Below are 22,426 nucleotides of genomic sequence, written 5' to 3'. Positions count from 1 at the left end.
GATGCTCAGTGGTTTCTGAGGGCTCCCCCCTCCCGTCTCCCTTTTTCCTCCCATCCTTCTCTACTGGACGCGGGTGAAGTGGGGGTGGGTTTGAAGGAGGTGGGGACAGGCCTGAACGTTTAGCCAGCTCTTGACTGGCTCATCCGTGGGGCCATAGCCCCAGGTCTTTTCTTAGTGCTAGCTGGTCAACCACTTCCTCCCTCACCCCCTTCCTGAATCACTTACCCAGGGAGGCCCCCTAAAGCGGAGAGACCCAAGCTTCCTCACAGAGGGTTTCACACTGTGCTTTTTTTGTTGTTGTTAATTTTTATTTTGTATTGGTGAAAGTGAAAGTTGCTCGATCATTTCTGATTCTTGGCGACCCCATGGACCATACAGTCCCTGGAATTCTCCAGGCCAGAATACTGGAGTGGGTAGCCTTTCCCTTCTCCAGGGGATCGTCCCAACCCAAGGATCGAACCCAGGTCTCCTGCATTGCAGGCGGATTCTTTACCAGCTGAGCCACAAGGGAAGCCCAAGAATACTGGAGTGGGTACCCTATCCCTTCTCCAGCGGATCTTCCAGAACCAGGAATCGAACCGGGGTCTCCTGGATTGCAGGCGAATTCTTTATCAACGGAGCTATCAGGGAAGCCATTTTTTGGATTGGGGTTTAGCCAGTTAACAAACAGTGTTATAGTTTTCAGGTGTACAGCAAAGGGACCCAGCCATACATATACATGTACATACCTGTACATACATGTACATATACATTCTCCCCCAAACACCCATCCCATCCAGGCCACCACACAACACTGATCAGAGTTCCATATGCTGTAGAGTAGGCCCTTATTGGCTATCCATTCATAGAATGTGCTTTAAAACAGCATCAAAACTCCAGACTGAACCAGTTCTGTGGTTTCTGTTGTGCTTGTCTCATGCCCAGCCCCGTGGGTTTGTGAGGACTAAACATTTCTGCTCGTAATGGGATGAGCATCCTTCTGCCCCTGTCCAGGACTAGCAGGCAAGCTATCCAGGAACACAGCCCCACCCCCTTGTTGGACATGGCCCTGAACCGGACAACTACAGCGAGGCTTGTTTATTTCTTCTAGGGTCCAAGATGCACTGTTAGTGTGGAAGGCAAGCCCTCCGCGGGTTGGCCCCAAGCTTTATCCTCTTTTTCTTGAGGCTTTTGCTTCAGCTGATGAATTTTCAGATAAGGTCAGAAAGTAATGCTCCTTACCCTCTCTTTAGTCAAGGGCCAGTGTCTTCTTTCCACTGGCTCCCCCAGCCCTGAGCCAGAAAGATGAGGTGAAACTCATCAAAAGTTGTGTGACTTGTACCCCGGATGAAGGACTGAGAGCTCTCACCTTTTAGATGAAATCATTTTAGGATTGATTCCACAGATTAAAGAATGAGGCACTGTTTTCAGTGCTAGGATTCAATCTTTCCTTTCCATGGGAAGATTCTTCAGCCTGGATGGGAAGACATTCATTAGGGGCAACATAGTGTGGTATATCTTATCTTCTGTGCTGGAGGCTCATATCAAGTGTTCAGGAACGGAGGAGCCTGCTGCCTGGGGGTCAGGGAAGCCCCTCAGAGGAGGGAGCATTTGAGCTGGATCTTCTGAGGTTGAGGAGTAAATCACCAGGCAGAAAAGTAAGGAATAAGGATCCAGGCAAGGGAACAGGGCCATGTAAGGGAACTGGCAGCAGCTCAGAAGAGAGACACGAAAGCGTGAGTCGCTCAGTCTCGTCTGGCTCTGCGACCACATGGACTGCAGCCTGCCAGGCTCCTCTGTCCATGGAATTCTCCAGACGAGAATGCTGGAGTCGGTAGCCATTCCCTTCTCCAGGGGAATCTTCCCCACCCAGGGATTGAATCCTGGTCTCCTGCATTGCAGGCAGAGATTCTTCCCACCAGGGAAGCCCAGAAGAGAGGCCATGGTGAGGCATAAAACCTGTTAGGTAGATGGGGGCCAGTTTAGAATTTGGATCTGACTCAGGCAGTAGGGAGCTCAACAAAATGGGGACTGACATGATCAGACTCAATTTTAAATCCAGTTGATTTATTCACAAGTTTCATTCATTCAACATATAAGGAGTGTTAATTGCTAGACAATCCAAGGAAACATGAGAAAGATTGCTCCTTTGGTGGAACTCGGGATAGGTAAGTTGATCATGTCAGGGAACCACCATCTGCTCTTGTCAGGGTTACCAGTGACCTCCGCTTCCTCAGGGCAGAGCTGCCCCGTAACCTCAAAGATGTCCCTCGCGCTGCCCCTTCATCATCACATCCACGCCCTCCCTCCCACCATCCCTAATTGCTGGCAACCGCTGATTTGTTCCCCACTCCTCATTTCAAGAATGGTGTATAAAATGGAATCACAGAGTGTGTGACCTTTGAGATTGGCTTTTTTCACTCCGCATAGTGCATTTGAGGGTCATATAATTTGTTGTATCAATAGTTTGTTCTTTGATAGATCTGAGGAGTGTTCCATGGTGTGGATGGATGTACCACGTTTTGTTTAACTATTCACCCACTGAACCTTTAGGTTCTTTCCAGCTTTCACATATTACGAGAAAGGGTGCTGTGAACATTCATTTACAGGATTGTGTATGAATGTCAGTTTTCATTTCTCTGGGATAAGTGCCCAAGAGTACAATTGCCATGCCACGTGGTAAATTGAGTTTCAGTTCTAGAAGAAATCGCCAAATTGTTTTGCAAAGTAACTGTGCCATCTTACATTCCTGCCAGCATGTTTGGTGCAGTGGTTAATTTTGTGTGTCAGCTTGACTAGGCTGTGATGCCCAGTTGTTTGAGCAGACACCAGTCTAGATGTTGCTCTGAGAGTAATTTTTTAAGGTGTGATTAATGTTTAAAAAGTAAACTTAGAGTAGAGCAGATTACCTTCCAAAATGGGGTGGACCTCATCCAATCAGTCGACAGTCTTAAGAGCAAAAACTGAGGTTTCCCAAAGAAGAAACGTTTATTCAAGATTACAACATAGAAATGCTTTGTGAATTTCCCACTTGCTGGCTTGCTCTCAAGATACCAGTTAATTTTTGTAAAAACCGAGGTGTATGTCGAAGTTCTTTTTTTTTTTTTTTTGCTAAGGATGTCCAGCTGCTCCAGTCCTATTTGCTAAAAAGACTCTCTTTCTCCCATGTGCAGTGCGCAGATGCTTTTGTACAGTTGTGAGAAATCAGTTGGCTGTCCCTGGATGGGGCTTCTGGGTTCTCCATTCTCTTTCGTTGGTGAGTGCCTCTCCCTGCTCCAGTACAACACTGCTGTGCTTTCTCTAGCTTTATGTGTGACAAGTAGTGAAATGGGCAGAGTTACTCCTACCCCTTTGTTTATTTCATTTTACCTGTTTCCCCCCGTTTGAACCATTTTTAAGCATACAGTTCAGTGACATTAGATGCATTTGCAATGTTGTATAGCCAGTGCCACTGTGTATTTTGGAAACTTTTTCATCAGTTGAAGCAGAACTCTATAAACATTAAGTAACAAGTCCCCAATGCCCCTCCCCCCAGATCCTGGTTTCCTTTGTTTTATAGGGCCAACCAAAAAGTTCGTTTGAGTTTTTCCATGACATCTTATGGAAAAACCCAAACAAACTTACTGCAGAACCCAGTATTTTCTTGTCCGTGTGGTTTTCACGATTCTACACCCTTCATATAAGTGGAATCGTATAATATTGTCCTTTTGTGCCTGGTTTATTTCGCTTAGTATAATGTTTTCAAGATTCATCCATGTTGTAGGGTGTATTAGAATTTCATCCCCCTTTAAAAAAAAAAGTCTTTTTTTTTTTTTTTTTTAGAGCAGTTTTAGGTTTGCAGCACAACTGAACTGAAGACAGAGATTTCCCATACACTCCCTGTTCTTGCTGCACACAGAGCCTCCCCACTGTCAGCACCCTGCACCCGGGTGGTACATTTGTTACGATCAATAAGCCTATATCGACACATTAGTACCACCCAGAGCCTGTACTTTATGTTAGCGTTCACTTTTGGTGGTGTATGTTCCAAGGTTTTTGAGGAATGAATGGCACGTGTCCACCATTATAGTGTCACAGAGCCGTTCCATGGCCCGGAGGCCCATCTGTGCTCACCTGTTGGCTCCTCCCTAACCCCTGGCAACCAGTGAGCCTTGTACTATCGCCATAGTTCTCGCCTTTTCCAGAATGTTAGGTAGTTGGATGCATATAGTATATACCTTCTAAAGATTTTTTTTCTTTTCACTTGAATATGTATTTAAGGGTCGTCTATGTCTTTTCATGGCTTGATAGCTCTTTTCTTAACTCCTTTGGGAAAATTCCAGGGAGCGTGATTGCGAGATTACACACTAAGAATATGTTTAGCTTTGTCAGAAGGTGCCGAACTGTCTTCCGAAGCAGCCGTCCCGTTCTACATTCCCACCAGTGATGAATGAGCATTTTTGTTGCTCCACGTCTTTGCCAGCATTCAGTGTTGGCAGTGCTCTGGGTTTTGGCCATTCTAGTGGATATGTATTGTTACTTCATTGTTTTAATTTGCATTTCCCTGATGACATGGTGTGGAGTGTCTTAATATGCTTATTTAATACACTTATTTTTTGCCATCTGTATTGGGGAGATGTCTGTTAAAGTCTTCTGCCCATTTTTAAATTCAGCTGTTTTCTTATTGATGGATTTTTAAAAGTTTCTTGCATCTTTTGAATAACAGTCCTTTCTCAGACATGTGTTTTGGAAATATTTCCTTCCAATCTGCGCCTTATCTTTTTCTTGATTCCATCCTTTTTAGGGCAGAACGGTGATCTGTTATATGTATATGCCGCACTTTGTTTATCCACTTATCTATTGACGGGCGCCTGGGTTGTCTCCATCTTTCGGCCACTGTGAATGCTGGCGCTGTGAATACGAGTGTACAAGTAAATCTTTGAGACTGTGCGTTCAGTCCTTTCGGATACACACCTGGGGGTGGGACTGCTGCGTCAGATTGTTACTCTGTGTTTAACTTTCTGAGAAACAGCCAGACTGCTTTCTGCTGTAGCTGCGCCATTTTGCATCTCACCAGCAGTGCACACGGGTCCCCCGGTATTGTCACATCTTCATCGGCGCTTGGTATTTTCTGTTTGATTTTTCTTTTTCTTTTCTTCCTTTTTTCTTTCTTCTAATAATAGCTATACTTATGAGTGTGAACTGGTATCTCGTTGCAGTTTTGATTTACATTTCCCTGATGACTAATAATGTTAGACATCTTTTCATGCGCTTGTTTGGCCCTTTGCACTTAATTTTTGTTCAAAACTGCTTTAGGTATTTTAGTTCCTTTGCCTTTCCGTATAAATTTCGGAATAATCTTGTTTATAGCTATAAAAAGAATCTTGCTGGAATTTTGGTAGGAATTGCATTAAATCTATACACTAATTTGGAGAGAAGCAACATCTTTATTGTGTTGAGTTTTGTAATCCTTGCACACGGTATGTCTCTCCATTTGTTTAGATCTGTGATGTCTTTCATCAGCATTTTGTAGCACATCAATCCTGCTAACTTGTTAAATTCACATCATTTAATTTTTTTGAGCAATTATGTAATTATATTTTAGATTTTGACTTACACATGTTAACAGATAGTGTGTGGAAGTACAGTTGATTTTCTATGATGATATTGTGTCCTGTGGCCTTATATACTGTGACCTTGCTGAACTCACTCATTGGTTCTAGGTTATTTCTGGTTGGCGTTTGGCATTTTTGTGTGTGTGGGGAGGGGATTGTGGGGGTTGGTAGATTGCCTTGGATTTTGTACATAGACCATTGTGTCATTAGCAAATAAGGAGACTGCTCTTTCTTATTTTCTGATGTGTATTCCTTTTCTTTGGCTTTGTTACCTTACTGCACTGGCTGAAACTTTCAGGACTGTGCGTAATAGCAATGGTAGGAGTAGACAGCCTTGCCTTTCTCCTCTTCTCAGGGAGGAGTATTCCGTCTTTTACCAGCAACTATGCAGTTAGCTAACGGTCTTTTGTAGATGTTCCTTATCAAGTTGAGGCAATTCCCCCTATTCCTAGTCTTTTTAGAGTGTTTATCATGAATAGGTGTTGAATTTTGTCAAATGCTTTTTCTTTTGAACATCCCTGATTGAGAGGGTCATGTGATTTATTTTTCTTCTAACCTGTTTTTATGGTGGACCCAGGGATTGAACCCGGGTCTTCTGCTTTCCAGGCAGATGCTTTAACCTCTGAGCCACCAGGGAAGCCTAACCTGTTTTTATGGTGGATTATATTGATTAAGTTTTGAATATTGAATCTGCTTTGGGTCCCCAAAATAAACCCTATTTGGTCGCAGTATATGATTAATTCTTTTTGTAGTTTGGTAAAGGATTTTGCAGCTGTATTCCTGAGGGATGTCGGTCTGCAGTTTCCTCTCTTTTTGTGCTCCCTTTTGTCTGCTTTGAGTATTAGCCTGATCCTGACTTCAGTTTGAGTTGTCCCCTTCTCTCCTGTTGTCTATAAGAGATAGTTTAGAATTGGTATTAGTCCTTTTTTAAATGTTTGGTAGAATTCTCCAGGTCTCAGCCTGGAGACCTTCTTTTCGAGATTTTTAAAATTAAAAAATCAGTTTCCTTATTAGCTCTAGGGCTATTGTAATGATCAGGATCTCATTTTGGTGGGCGAGGGGGGAGAGGGGAAGGTAAGCTAGGAGTCAGATTGCTCCAGAATCCACCATTCACACTTACAGAGGAGGGCACCCAGTGGCCCTGGTTCCTGTCCACCTGACCTCAGGGAGGTCACATGCCCCAGTTACGATGGGCAATCGGACACTGGGAGTTGTTATCCCTATCCAGAGTCAGGATATTTTCCCCGATTCAAAAAGTGAGTTATCTTTGCGGCAGATAGCTGCCCACCATTTCTGCGTCCCCTGCAGTGTGTTCCCAGTCAGTCCAGCACTGTGTTTGCTCTGTCCTTTGATGCCTGCAGCAGACGCCCTCTCCATGGCGTTTTCATACATGGGGTCCTTGAAGACCTAACTGGTGAGCTGAGTGGGGGCCTGCAGGTAACCACCAGGGGGCAGTCAGAGCTGAAACCACCTTTGGTTAGAGCCCATTTGTTAAGACCAGGAAGGAAGGTCCCCCTTTCTTGCATTTTCCCAGGGCTTTCTCCAGACCACAATGCTCAGAACTCTTAACTCTTAATAGCAGAACCAGCCTGAGCAGTCTAGACCAGTCATTCATTGTCTCATGTAATCAAACAGGAGAAAAGATGGAGGGCTGAAGTGCTGCCAAGGCTCTTGCCGTGTGTGGTCAGCATCCTCCCACCGCAGACTGCTTCATCACACACGGAGTTGTTGGAGCCCCCGCCAGCTCCTTGTTACCTGGAGCTGTTCTCCGCATCATTGTGCTATTACAGAGGATTCGTAGCAAATATATTATTAAACATTATTCATACATAGTTAATAACTTTATATTACATAGCTATATAGAGGTCATCTTATATGTAGATGATAATGAATATTCGTGATAGATTGTTGTTGTACTAGCCATCAAGCGTTGTGGTTGTTTGAAGGTTTACGGTATCTGGTGGTGGTTTAGTCACTAACTCTTGCAACCCCATGGACAGTAGCCTGCCAGGCTCCTCTGTCCCTGGAATTCTCTAGGCAAGAATACTGGAGTGGGTTGCCATTTCCTTCACCAGGGGATCTTCCCAACCCGAGTCAAACCCAAGTCTCCTGCATTACAGGCAGATTCTTTACCAAACGAGCTATGAGGAAAGCCTTACTGTATCTACTTATATATGTAAAACAGTTTTGAAGGAAATGAGTAGAAAATTCACAGTGCCCCCTGCTCAGTCTTCCATATCCTTCTCTAAATTTAACTGAAGGAAGCTGTGGGCCATTTTGGCTATCACTTTTAGTGAAACTGCCATTGTTTTTCCTACCATATTACTTTATTTTTGCAAAGATTCGTTGATTTTCTGGGTAGCCATTAAGGAATGGAGTTGGTATTTTAATTTCAATAAATATTTACTGAACTATTTGGGGGATGTACATGACCCTTATTTCCTCAAGGAGTTTGAAGTCCACTGGACTGATAAGAACAGAAAAGTATCATGCTTAAGACTGAGGCTTCACATCTCAAACATGGAGGAGCCTTAATGTCTGACACGTGAATAAGATTCTGGTTTGGATGGACAGCTGGGCCTCACTGGCTTTGTGCTGGGCAGTTGCTGAATAACGTGGGGGGATTGGTAGGTTCCTGAGGTCTGAAGGCAAGTGCTTCAGGGCATCTCCAGGCAGTCCACCTCCTGCATTGCTGATGGACAAGGCTGCATTATTTGCTGAGGCTAAATAGCACTGAAACTCCATGGGGGTGTTGGAGAAAGGATGATTGATTGTGTAACTATGGTTAAGAAGCTGAAGTTTAAAAAAAGGCAACTGGTGGTAGCAGGCCCATACAGGCCATTCATGACTCCTCTGTGAATGCCTCTATTTTTCAGGCTGAGCTCACTTCCTTTTCGAAAGGAACGAATGTTTTTGTGTTAGACACTGTATCTCAGTGTTGGGTTCCACAAGGTATAGACAGTTCATCCTAGTTCAGCAGGGTGTGATCTCTGAAAATCAGGTGTGATGTGGGTGGGGCATAGGGTGGTGTCTTAAATAAGTGATCAACATCTTTCCCTTTCTAGAGAATGTGTCCACCTCCCTCTTCATAATATTTGTTCCCTGTGACTCTAGAGCAGAGGTCAGCAAACTTTTTCTGTAAAGAAGCAGGTAGTAAATATTTTTGGTTTTGCTGGCCAATGGTCACTATCATAGCTACTCAGCTTTGCTATAGTATGGGCATGTCTATGTTCAAAAGCAAAAACTTTTTATCTGGTTACTGAAAGTTGGGTTTTATATGATTATCACATGTCATGAAATGTGAGGCTTGATTTTTTTCAACCATTTAAACATGTAAAACCTATACTTAGCACAAAAACAGGTAGGGAAGCCAGACTTTGGCCCATAACCATGGTTTGTTGACCCCTTCTTTAAAGGAATTAAAAATAACTTCTGTGAAATTCTCAATATAAGGACATTTTCTTTCTTTCTTTAACAAGCACTTATGTAGCACATCATATGTGCCATGTACTGTTTTAAATGCCTTGCATTAAATGCCAATATAATCCTCCCAATAACCCCATGAGGGAGGTACTGTTTACCCCACTTTCGCAGATTTGTGAATTGAAGTAGTAAAGTTAAATGACTAGCCCAGGGTTATACTGCTTGTAAGTGGCAGAACTTAGATTTGAACCCAGAGTAATTAATAATTTAGCTAATTTAGTTCCAGAGTATCTGTTCTTATCTACCATAACTGTCTCTCTTAAAGAGACAATTATTGACTTTCTAGCCAGAAGGAATTTTACAGATTAACCCAAGCCTACTCATTTTTATAGGCTCATCCTTACCCACAAGACTCATAGCTTTTATGATTCGAATGTGTGCCTTAGTGAAATTATGGATTACTACTTGTCATGCGATTTCAGCATCTCTTGTGACAGCCTAAAAGCTTAGTCTTAAACCCCACTGATCCCAAGGGGATTCTGTCTGCACAGGCAAGGCACTTAACTGTTCACTTACTGTTTTATTTATGTTTATTGTGGGCTCCTTGAAGGTAGGAGGAATAGTATCAAAATGTTTCCCATCAAACAGAAATCTATTCTAGGAGTAGCTCTTGCTTTCTTTGGGGATGCCTGTCTCAGATTACTCCCAACTCAGATTTCGCCCTGCTGCTTTTCCTGCCTGAACAAGCAACTAGTTGAATCTTGAGTCTCACTTGCCTTTGACAGGAACAGAGTTCGTGGTATCTCCAAAGATCTGGGCAGGGTCAGGAATGAAAGATTTCTTAGTCTTTCCAAGGAAGAAAATGGAAAGAGGTAAGGGTGTGTGTGTGTGTGTGTGTGTGTGTGTGTGTGTGTGTGTGTGTGTGTGTGTGTGTGTGTGAGGTGCTTAGGATTTCTGGTTGCATTTGCTCAGTCAAGGTCTCAGAAAGAGGTAAGGGTGTGTGTGTGTGTGTGTGTGTGTGTGTGTGTGTGTGTGTGTGTGTGAGGTGCTTAGGATTTCTGGTTGCATTTGCTCAGTCAAGGTCTCAGAAAGAGGTAAGGGTGTGTGTGTGTGTGTGTGTGTGTGTGTGTGTGTGTGTGTGTGTGTGTGTGTGTGTGTGTGTGTGTGTGAGGTGCTTAGGATTTCTGGTTGCATTTGCTCAGTCAAGGTCTCAGACACCACTAACTAGGAGGGATCTCCAGCTACCTCTGGTGCAGGGGTTCCCATGCTAAAGGGATTCTGCAGAATTGTTGCAAAGGGCCCTCAAATCAACACCTGCACCAGTCTGTGGGCCAGATAAATTATATTGTTTAGGTGTAGGTACAGCTATTTTTCAAATGCATGTAGGTGCCATCACCTAAAGAAAAATTAGCTGTTCCCTTTAACTGAGCACGGAATTCAGATGTAATCTGGCTAGCATATCCCAAGATAGGCCTGTCGTCTCTTTAGCTGAGCTTTTTTGGGAAATCAGGTCACCCAGTTCGTGCACATAGAGCCTGTCCTTTTGTCTTCTGTTTACTTTCTACATGAAAAATAAATGCACAGGAGTTTAACACAGCCAATTGAATACACATTTTATCCTCCATTCCTTCCTGTAATACCGTTAAAATGATAGTAAGAGGGAGAAGGGGGCTCCCTGGGTGGCTCAGTGGTAAAAGAATCCACCTGCCAGGGCAGGAGACACCCAGTTAGATCTCTGGATCAGGAAGATTCCCTGGAGGAGGAAATGGCAACCCACTCCAGTATTCTTGCCTGGGAAATCCCATGGACAGACAAGCCTGGTGGGCTACAGTTCATAGGGTTGCAAAAAGTCAGACATGACTCAGCACACGGAAGAGGGAGAAGAGAGATCAGCAAATGAGAGGTCATTGGAATGTCGAAGCCAAGAAGCGAGTGTGATGAACTTAATGGACCTGAGGAACTGAAAGTTCTTGCTGGAGGTTGGGGGAGAGAAGTAACAAGAAAGAGGATTTGTAATGCGGAACCCTGGATTAGCTTCAGAACTGGAAAAACCAAATACTGAAAACAGGAAGATTAGTTGAAAGTCTGTGTAAAAAACAGATGCCTACAGCCCCTCCCCTACTCTTTGTAGGAGACAAAAATTTTAGTCTTAGATATTGAATCAGAGGCACACCAAGCACAGAAGATGGGATGGAGTATGGAGCAAAACTGAAAATAGCGGCTTTAAGACAAAGTTATAAATAGTGATTAGTAGAACAATTCCCCTCTCTCACAGTTTTCAGAATATTTGCAGGCAGGTGCTCCCATGCAAAAGACTGAAAGATCTTTCTCTGATAAATATAGTTCCAGAGAAGAAGTCCTAAAGATACTGCCTACTTTGAAGGACCCTCAAAAAATGGCAGATTCTTCTTGCCTGATTACACTAATCTGAAGTGCACAAGCTGATGAGCTTAGCCCTCATAAACAGAGCTTTCCAGCAGCTTTCAAAGTCTGAGCAGATAGCCAGGTTTACCATTTCCTTCTCCAGGGGATCTTCGCGACCCAGGGATCGAACCCGGGTCTCCCACATTGGAGGCAGATGCTCTAACCTCTCACCCACCAGGGAAGCCCAGTGAGACACTTAAAGGACGTAAAAGACAGAGTCCAAAGCAAATGGGAGAGAAAAGAACTCAGAGGAAACAGTAAAATCAAGGAGAAGAAGGAAAGATTTTAATTATAATGTCTTGAGAGAGATTAGAGAAAATATTGCATTCATAAAAGATGAACTAGATTCTTTAAAAATAAATAAAAAGAACCTCCAGAAAAGAAGACTTCTTAGAAATTAAAAGTATGATAGCAAGTATGAAAAATACCACACAGAAATATTGAAAGGTTAAGTACATTCCCAGAAGACAGACCAAATGAAAGAGATGAAAAATTGGGGAGAAGAGATAAATTATAGAGGCTCATTCCAAGAGGTCTAATACCTAACTAATGGGAATATGAGATGAAATAAACAGTAGACAGGAGGAAATTATCAAAGAAATGTTATGAAAAGATGTTCTTAGAACTGAAATAATGTCTATAGAATGATGCTACACAGTAAATTAAATCGACTCCAAGTTACAGCCTTATGAGGTTTCAGATCTCTGAGAAAAAGAGAAAGCCCCAAAAGCCTCTAGAGAGAGCAGTCACATACTTAGGGTTAGTATTCAAAATGGCATTAACTTTCCTGAAACAAACTAGAAGACAGTGGAACGATACCTTGAAATTCTGAAAGAGGGCAATTCTCTGGCAGTCTAGTGGTTAGGATTCCACACTTTCACTGTCAAGGGCACAGTGAATCCCGTGGTAGATCCCTGGTTGAGGAATTAAGATCCCACAGTACTGCTCCCCACCCCCCCAAAAAAAATTCTCAACACAGAATTTTATAGCCAGCTAAAATACCACCCAAGTTTAAAGGTAATAAAGACATTTTCAGACATTTTGTGCATATGCCCTTAGATATTGTGATATAATAAGAAATACATATTTGGTCTTTGTCCCTGATTCCTGGCACAGAGCTCCAACAAGCCTTGTAATTTTCTGAGTTGTAGGGCTGATAAGAGCATCTTCTGTTGTAATACTTGCCTTTTGTTCCCAGTTCCCAACCCAAGAGCTTCTAAAACCCTTGGAATTTTCTAAGTAATAGGGGTAAGAGGCGAAGTCAGCCATACCTGTTTATGCTAATGAGGTAACTCTGTGGGCCCCTCCACAGCTTCAGAATGAGAACTGGTTGCCAGAAGAAGCAACCGTGTGATCAGACGTTTGGCGCTTTCAGCACCACCTTGCTGCCTCTAGAGAAGGGGGAGGGACTGGAGACGGTGTCAATCACCAGTGAGCAATGAGCTAATCACTCATGCTTACTTAAAAGTACCATTCTAGCAAATTCTCAAACCTGAAGAGGGGGATTGTGGGGAACCCCACCCCTCTTCTGACCTTATAACTGATTGGTCAGAAGTGCGAGTGGCCCAGACTTGCAGTGGGCATCTGAAGCAGGAGCAGTCTGGTGGAACTGTTAGGGGTCCACACTAACTCTAGATAGTGTCAGATTTGAGTTCAATTGTAGGATACTTTGGCCGCCTGATGCGAAGAACTGACTCATAGGAAAAGACCCTGATGCTGGGAAAGATTGAAGGCAGGAGGAGAGCGGGATGACAGAGGATGGGATGGTTGGATGGCATCACTGACTCGATGGACATGAGTTTGAGCAAACTCCAAGAGTTGGTGATTGACAGAGAAGCTGGCGTTCTGCAGTCCATGGGGTTGTAGAGTCAGAAGTGACTATCTGAACTGAACTGTAGGATACCAATTGGTGTCTGGAAAGTTGGAGAATTGGTTGGTGTGAGAACAGAGCCAACACGTTTGGCGTCAGATATGCTGTGAGTTCATAGTACGCCTTTTTTAAAGATGCTCTGCTAGAAGACACTTTTCACCAGAAAAAGGCAATTAAGTTAAAAGATAATTAAATGGGATCCAAGAAACAAGGATTCCGATACAGGTTGCTGCTGCTGCTAAGTCACTTCAGTCGTGTCCGACTCTGTGCAACCCCATAGACTGCAGCCCACCAGGATCCCCCGTCCCTGGAATTCTCCAGGCAAGAACACTGGAGTGGGTCGCCATTTCCTTCTCCAATGCATGAAAGTGAAAAGTGAAAGTGAAGTCGCTCAGTCGTATCCGACTCAGCGACCCCATGGATTGCAGCCCCCCAGGCTCCTCCGTCCATGGGATTTTCCAGGCAAGAGTACTGGAGTGGGGTGCCATTGCCTTCTCCGCCAATACAGGTTAGGGGAAAGGAATTCCCAGAAAGAGTTCTAGTATAGATATACCACAGGAACAAACAAGTAGTTGATGGAACACATTAAAGGGAGTTCAATACTTTATTATATTCAGGGAAAATAGGCTTTATACCAACAAAGAAATGCAATCATAGTATACATCTTGGCTTGGCTACAAATACTATTCACATAGACCTAATAGTACAACTGTTAATGCTAATTTAACCAAAATTTGTCATAATTCTATAGAAAAATTGAGAGTAAGTGGAATAGTATGTGACAGAAGCATTAGAACAAAATCCTCATCTTCCATCATAAGAATTAAATAGAAAACATTATAGGTATATTTTGCTGCATAACAAATTACCCTAAAACTTAGTGACTTAAAATATCAGATATTTATTGCCTCACAGTTTCTGTGGGTCATGAGTTGAGAATCCCTCATGGGGTTGCAGGCCACGTGTCACCTTGGGCTGTAGTCCTGTGGACCTCTCCTTAGTGAAAGTCACTCAGTCGTGTCCAGCTCTTTGTGACCCCATAGACTATACAGTCCATGGAACGCTCCAGGCCAGAATACTGGAGTGGGTAGCCGTTCCCTTCTCCAGGAGATCTTTCCAACCCATGGATTGAACCCAGGTCTCCTGCATTGCAGGCGGATTGTTTACCATCTGAGCCACCAGGGAAGCCCGGACCTCTCCTTCGGATATGTTGTTATCTGGCTTCCCTGAGAGTATGTGATCCAGGAGACACAACCAGAAGAATTTCCAGTGTGTTCTGTGATCCAGCCTTGAATGTGACCTACTGTCATCACTTCTGCTACGTTCCATCAGTCATGCAGACCAACCCTGAGACATTGTGGGAGGGGCCTGCACAGGGACATGGATGCCAGGAGACAGGGGTCAGTTAGGAGCTGTTTGGAGGCTGACTACCACAAGTAATAACTAGCAGTGAAAATTCAAGAAATAATTGTTGTTGTTTATTTGCTAAGTCGTGTCTACCTCTTTGGGGACCCCATGGACTGTAGCCTGCCAGGCTCCTCTGTCCATGGGATTTCGCAGGCAAGAATACTGGAGTGAGTTGCCATTTCCCCTTGCAGGGTATCGTCCCCATCCAGGGATGGAACCTGTGTCTCCTGCATTGTCAGGCGATTCTTTACCACCGAGTCACCCAAGAGGCCTCAAGAAATAATATTATAGGCGTATTACTTAGAAAGGTGGAGAGAAATACCTCAAGAAAGAGGCTGCCCTTAGGAGCCGGAATCGGGGGACCAGAAACTTCTGGTTTTCATTATAAGCCTTGTAGAACAATTTTAAGAAATAGTGTGTGTATTGGTGTGATTTTTTTGTTTTTAATTAAGAAAAACCCTCAGCATGCAGCCATATAATATCACCAACGCTGGTAGTAGAACAACACGTGGATTATAGGAGGAGCATGTAGGAGCTGAATCTGCTTAAGGATCCTTTGGTATTTAGAAGGTGGTGTGCCTGTTCTTGAAGCAGTGAACAGATAATAAACCTAAAAGTCAGTGAAAAGGAGGACACGGTGACCCAGCCTAAGCTAGAATCCTTGAATAAATGTGACCCAAAGAGATGAGTATGAGGCAGTGAAATGGCTTTGGCATTTCACTAATGTGGGACTTGGATGAAAAAGGAAGAAAAAAACCAGACTGTTTTGCTCTTTCTGATGAGTAGAAAGTTCTTAAGTGGAAATGTTTTTGTGTCTTGGAGCTATAAATGGCAAAGCTTGTTAAAAGGAATATCCTTTTGGCAGACAGTGGGAAAGCACTTTGGAGAACTCCCCAGGATTAAGGATGTGTCCATGAGGGTTTGGTACAGATTAGAAAGAGTCTGCCTCTGTCCCTGTGAGCCCTGTGAGCTGTGCAGAGCGCCAGCCAGTCCACAGCCCGAGTCCTTCCAGCCGCTGCCAGGGTCACGTTCCTAAGAGCACTCTGGGCTCCTTGTGGTCTACCACAACCTGCTTGGCACCCTGGGACCCCATAACATCTGTGCCCATGATATGCGCTCTGTCCTTGATTCCCACATGTGCCCCCCGCCCCCCAGCACTTTGCAAGCCTGGTCTTATTTCTCATGTGTTTAGTCCTCTTGAGGAGCCTCTTGTTAAGTGCTTCAGGGCTCTTGGCTAGTTTGTCTCTTCCATCTGAAAATTGGGATCAGGAAAAAGGGTTCGAGAAGTCAGGTCTTTGAGTTGCTAGGAGATCTTTGGAGGGGTGTAGTGAAGACTGCTGTGTAAATAAAAACTTCTAACTACTTTAATACCTCTTTAAAATGTGCTATTTGCATTCTCCTACTATAACTGAGTGTGCTGAGTCTAAAATCCTTCAGGGTCTTTGTGGAATGCCTCAGCCATCACGTGCTGGGATGCCTTCAGTACCTCTCCACTGGGCAGGCAGTTGACCTGCGGAAGGAATAGCGTGGTTTTCCATATTTGCATTGCTCAATGTCTGTCTTTGTGTTTTACTTTGCCCACAGATCGGGGACCACAAATTCAGCGCTCACCGGATCGTCTTAGCAGCCTCTATCCCATATTTCCATGCTATGTTTACAAATGACATGATGGAGTGCAAGCAGGATGAGATTGTAATGCAAGGAATGGACCCAAGGTACGAAATTTGTCCATCAGGTTCCATAGCCTGCTTTCAGCCTTGTGTTTGGTGCCCTTTGAGGGCCTTCCAGTGGGACCCAGTATCTAGCACGGCTCCACACACATAGTAGGTGCCCAGTAAACGATCTAGAACCTCAGCCACTGGCCTGAGACAGGGTTAAAATAAGGAGTTTTGATGTGTTTTTCCTCTGTTGGAGTAACATGTCTCATAGGAACGAGGGTTCAGTACAGAGTTGGTGGTGTAGTATTCTCTTCACTTTTCTCCTAGCCTTTTAAGCTGACAGAGTAGTCTTTCCAATAAGTGTCTTCATTCATTACCCTTTTCCTCAGTCAGGAACAGCGTTATTCATTAGAGCTTCCTGTATTGATGGAGATGTTCTGTTTGCTGTCTCCAAAATGGTAGCCCTTAGCACATGCAGCTGTTGAGCACTTGAAATGTGGCTGGTAGGACCGAGAGACTGAATTTTAAATATTATTTAATTTTAATTAATTTAAATTTAATTTTAGGGGAATCCCCTAGTTGTCCAGTGGTTAGCACTCCACGCTTTCACTGACAGGAGCCCAGGTTCAGTCCCTGGTTGGGGAACTAAGGTCCTGCAAGCCACATAGCATTGCCAAAAAAATAAAGGAAGTAAATAATAATAAATTTAGTTTTAAATAGCCACATGTGATTTAGATACTCTCCTGATGAGGAGAGTTTTCCCATGAAGAGAATCTAGATGTAAGGACAACTTTAAATAAGTGCATAAATGATGCACTTTCAGGGTTTCCTGAAATTCCTGAAACTCCTGACCCTTAAATTCATCCAGGGCAGAATTTCTCAGCCTCAGCGCTCCTGACATCTGGGGACAATGGTTGTTTGTTATGGAGGGCTTTCTGGGACACTGGAAGACATTTAGATGGGACATATCTGATACTATGCCTTTTTTATTTTTCTCCCTGGAGAAGGGAAAGGCTACCCACTCCAGTATTCTGGCCTGGAGAACTCCATGGACTGTAGTCCATGGATCGCAAAGAATCAGACACGACTGAGCAACTTTCATTTTCTTATGCCTTTTTTGGGCCTTGAGAGGAAAAAGGCATATTTATATGAAATAGAAGAGTTGACTGCAAGTCTGTGAATCAGGGCTGTTTGTTTATAACCCCGGCTACATTCAGAGGTCCATTGCACCTACTCTGCCTGGCGTTGTGCTGGGGTCTGGACACACAGCAGCAAAGAGGACACACAGGATGACTCTTGTTGGGGGAGAGACGAGAAACCAGTGACTCTAAAATATTAGCCAGTAACCTGTCCTCTGTCACCCAGCTTCCTAATCTCCCAGCGGTGAAAACTCGAAGGAGCAGCTAGGAGACTGTGCAGTGTCCTGTGGATAACTGAAGGTGACCTGCCCCAGCACAGGGCGACGGTTTATATACTCACTGCAGGGGTGCAATCCCAGGCCAGCTACCTGTAAGGAGAGGCACAGCGACGTGTCTATCTCCACGGGCAGTTGAACATGCTCTTCTCTGAGGTCTGCGTCTGATGGAGCCGTGCTAATCACCACGCACCATCCAAGTGCCTCATTGAACAGGTAGATGGAACATCTGTGAGCTGTGCTGCTGTAGGCACTGAGACACAGCGTTGAGGAAACAGCACCTCTTATTCCGCCAACTTTCTAGTAGCAGTGATCTGGCAGTAGACAAATGCATGATACAACTGGGAAGTGAAGAGAAAATGAGGTAAAGCAGAACAAAGGCTAGCGAATGATGGTGGGGGTCCATGCTATCTCACGGTGATCAGGGAAGCCCTCTGTGTTGAGGTGACATTTGAGGTGAAGTGAGGGAGTAAGCCATGTGGGGGAGGAGCCCTCCAAACAGAGGGAGCCGCCAGTGCAAAGGCCCTGAGGTCAGAGTGTGTTCAGCATGTTGGAACAGAGTAAGGGGAAGAGTGGCAGGTGGAGAGGGGCCAGACCACAGACAGCCTACAGACAGAACTTGGATTGCGTTCTTGGTGTGAACTGGAAGGCAGAAAAAGCCTCATTCTGAAAGTTTATCCCAAAGAAATAATCAGAAAACATTATTTGTAATAGCTATTATGCTTACCAATAAAGAAATAAATTATAGCATATTTATGTGTTGGACTACTATTTAGCACCTGATAAAAATGTTAAACATGGGGAGTTTGCTGGTGATCCAGCGGTTAGGACTTGGTGTTTCCACTGACATGGCCTGCGTTCAGTCCTGATTGCATAACTGAGACCCTGCAAGCCTCACAGTGCAGCCAAAAAAACCATGAATGCAGTGTAGAAACATCAGAAAGGGATTCAAAATGATTATATCCATACAACTTAAGCATACAGGCAAGTAGGAAATGAAAATGAACCTAGAAATGACTACAGTTGACTCATTCAGTAGTGAGATTCTGGGTTGTTGCTTTCTCTTTGTAGAACTTTCTGTAATAAAAATATTTGGGCAATAAAGACACCCTAAGAAGTAGAATTATAGCTGTGGTGAAATGATTATTCTTTTCAGGTAGATTCTCAAAGGACACAGGCTAATTGTATCTGCGAATGGGGGGCCATCCATTGTCAGGTAACAGTGTCAGCTCACTGAGGGCCTGAGTCTCCTGTAAGCCAAGCCCCATCTCTGAAGAGAATCTTTCCTCTTTGCTCTAGTGCCCTGGAAGCTCTGATCAACTTTGCCTACAACGGCCACCTCGCCATTGACCAGCAGAATGTGCAGTCGTTGCTGATGGGGGCGAGTTTCCTGCAGCTGCAGAGCATCAAAGACGCCTGCTGCACATTCCTCCGAGAACGGTGAGGTGATGTGATGGGCGTGGCCCACGGTGGCGAGCAGACCACCTCATTCCTGGAATCCTTTGCCAGTTTGCTGAGTCTTGGGGCCGTGGAAAGTCTTATGAAGGGAGTGAGGAGCTGGGAAGATAACTGCAGAAATGACCTTTCTTGAAATCAGTCTGAAGCAGTACCCAGTTCTTTGGGATGCACCTTTGAGGAGCAGGATTTATGGAGCCCTGCCTGCACTCTCCTTGGCCTGATGTGTACGTCCTCTCCTGGTCCTCTCTCTCCGGTCTGACCAGCCACCTCCTCCAGATTTGGTCAGCATTGCCTAACTGTTCCACAGCTGTCTCCATCTGTGTGTGGATCCTTCCCCTGCTTGAATTTCTTAGCCTTCCTTTTTCCTTCTGCTCTGAAAGACCCCTCCCAAACTTTACCTGCTAGAATCCTCTGTCCCCTTTAACCTTTAATCCCCTGGGAACAATCATTGTATGCTTTTAGGGTAAGGGCCATGCATTACGGCCCTACTTATGTCTAGTACTTGGCCTTGACCTTTTGAGGACTTGAGCAGATAAAAAGGCTCTTCCTCCCCCTCAAGAGGCAGAGATCTTAGTCACAGAGTAAAAGCTGACTCTGAACACTGGAGGCTCAGGGCTGAGGGTTAGTGCTGGGCCACACACAGGCAGAGACAAACCAGAGCAGCACCCCACAGCGCTCCTCTGTCTGTGGTCTCTCCAGGGCCTGGCTCCAGCTGAGCTCCCCTAATCACAGGGCCCCTGGTCTCAAGACCAGCATTCCTCTCGCCTCACACCCGCCCTCCTGAACCTCATCCCCTCTGAGAGCCCCTCTCCCTCTCCCATTTCTGCTCCTCAGCCCAAATCACTTAACAGCTCTGTGGACCCCCACTGCTATCCATGTCCTGCCACGTGGTGCTCAGGGGCATCAGTGAGCACTGCTGTGTGTGCCACTGGACTCAGCAACTGTGGCAACGATGCTAACATGCAGGGGCACCCTTTGCTGGTTTCCCTGGGAGGTAGGTGGTCCTGTTTGGGTTTTGCAGCTGGAGACCATGTTGTGAGTGCAGCCCCAAAGCCTGACTTGACCTGCCCTAAGATGCCTTCTGGGTCAGGCTGCATGTGGCAGGCCGTGGGGCACTCACTGTCTGTCCTACTCACGTGTGAGCTTAAGGACACAGACTGAACTTGATTCATCCCTATATTCCCACAGAACCTGGAGACTGACTAAGGCCCTCTGGAAGGGAGGAAAGTTGGCCATTCTCACGAGGGGACAAGAGCGCCACCTAGTGGCCTCTGAGATCCTCGCTGTCAACACTGGATCCAGGCTCTATTACAGTGTCACTGAAAAGATTTTCAGACCAGTGCAGTTTTTACATGCACCAATAATGACATCTCAGGAAAAGCTGCTTAAACGCAAAGCCTGATGTTTTGAGTCTGTCCTTGACATTTTTCTGTTCAGCACTGGGAGCCCCCTTCTGAAGCCTAAGCTCACACCTTATTCCTGTTTTTTATTCCCTGCCACAGGCCCTAGAGGCTTGGCCTCCTTTCTGTTTTCTTTTCAATGGCTGCCATCACTGCCCGAGTTTCTGGGCGGTGATTCTCCCTGAGGCTGACTGCAGAGTGTGATAGGGTCTCCCAGCTGCCCCCTTGATGACACGTATGTGGGCCCTTCACTTTCAAGGTCTGATTACTAAAGACTTGAGGGAAGCCATCCTGAGTGGTAGTGGAAAGGCTAGGGCTTGGCAGCACAGAGAGGTAGGAAGCCATCAGAGCTCTTAGAGCAGTAGTCCCGAGGACGCTCTGCCTATGAGGCCTGCAGTCTGCTGGTACTTTTCCCCATGAGATTGGGGTTGATTGTTTTCTCTTGGCCCCTTTTCCAGCCTTCAGATGAATGGACCTCCCTGTTTTTAGGTGGACATTAGAAGTGGGTATTTTCCAAAATCTCCTCTCAGAACTGGATCGGAACATCAGATGCACCCACGAACCAAACCAGTAACTTACTCAACTTAAGTCGTTGCTTCCTGCCTCCAGTGAAGCATTGCATCTTATCCTGGTCGAGCAGTGTCAGCCCGGAAGGAGGCTGGGAAGCGGCTCTTGACAGATGTGGGCCTCTGTCGGCCCTGTGGGTTACTGTCCCTCTTGTCTCCCTCCTTCTTCTGAGTGGCCCCCTGTCCTGCACAGCTCTCCCTCCTCCTTCCCCACCAGTTGGCTTTCAGACAGGCTCCCCACATCCCATCCTGTTAGATGTGAAAACCCACTTCAGTGGAAGGTGTGTTTTGTACTCAGTATCACGGCAAGCCAGTCAAAGACAGTCAAAGGTGAGATGCAAGAATCCTGACCAGAGGGAGGGGCTGGACATGTGTCCCGGGCAGCAGTGTGGATTGTCCTTTCCATGTCTCTGGACTCTCCCAGCTCCCCGTCCATGGCATGTGAACTCTTCTTGATGTCAGAGCAGTGGAGTTGAGTGAGCGTGTGCTTTTAGAGGCTGGAGTGGGGTAGGGGGTCTCTCCTCGTATCTCCTCTGCCAAATGGTATGAGGTGCTTTGAGCAGGTCTCATCCTGAGAAAGGCTAATGATATCTGACAGATGACTGAGCTGATACGCTGACCCTGAGCCCTGTGTTCTCCCCTGGCTGTGCTGCTTGCCCAAGGGTGCCCCGTGCTCATGTTTCCTTGGCCTTTGAAACTACACTTAGCTTTGCAAAGCAATGGACAGGGCCATCTCAGGCTGGGACAAAAACAACTATATAGAATTTAGTCTAGTCATAAACCAGGCTCCCGAGATGCTCTGCCTTCTCAGTCCCTGACAGGTCTGCTGCTGGGGGGCAGTGTTGAATACTGGTTGGTAAGTATAGCTTACTGTAACCCTTAAATCAGTAGGGATGGGAGAAGGCATTCTCACAAGGAAAGGTCAACCTGGGCAGTTTTTAATGTCATATTTACCATCTCCCACCACAAGACTATCAGTCACAAAATCAAAATAAGAAAAGCATTGTCCCTCAGGGTCTGCTGGTACCATCAAGATTTCAGAACCACATTGAGCTCACTGGGAATTTTCTCAGATGCAATAATAGTAAGAAAAACAAGCATGCTAGAAAGTACTAGAAATTAAACCCGTAGCTGACTTCATACCAGACGCCATGCTGAGTGCATTTCCTACGTTCCTGCCTAATCATGGCCACAGCTCCAGGAGGTGGGTAGCTGTTGTCATCACCTTTTTCT

General features: G+C 45.1%; 1 protein-coding gene across 1 annotated transcript in view; it reads left to right on the top strand.

The window, feature by feature from the left end:
• KLHL18 (kelch like family member 18) overlaps positions 1-22,426 on the top strand; it is a 46,831-nt gene that overhangs the window by 8,983 nt on the left and 15,422 nt on the right. Inside the window, exons 2-3 of the mRNA XM_068982950.1 lie at positions 16,282-16,412; positions 19,069-19,209. Of these exons, the coding sequence (XP_068839051.1) occupies positions 16,282-16,412; positions 19,069-19,209 (272 nt within the window). The remainder of the gene's footprint in view (positions 1-16,281; positions 16,413-19,068; positions 19,210-22,426) is intronic.

Source organism: Capricornis sumatraensis, chromosome 10, assembly GCF_032405125.1.
Source record: "Capricornis sumatraensis isolate serow.1 chromosome 10, serow.2, whole genome shotgun sequence".
Taxonomy (NCBI): domain Eukaryota; kingdom Metazoa; phylum Chordata; class Mammalia; order Artiodactyla; family Bovidae; genus Capricornis; species Capricornis sumatraensis.
This window is presented reverse-complemented; position numbering and strand designations above follow the sequence as displayed.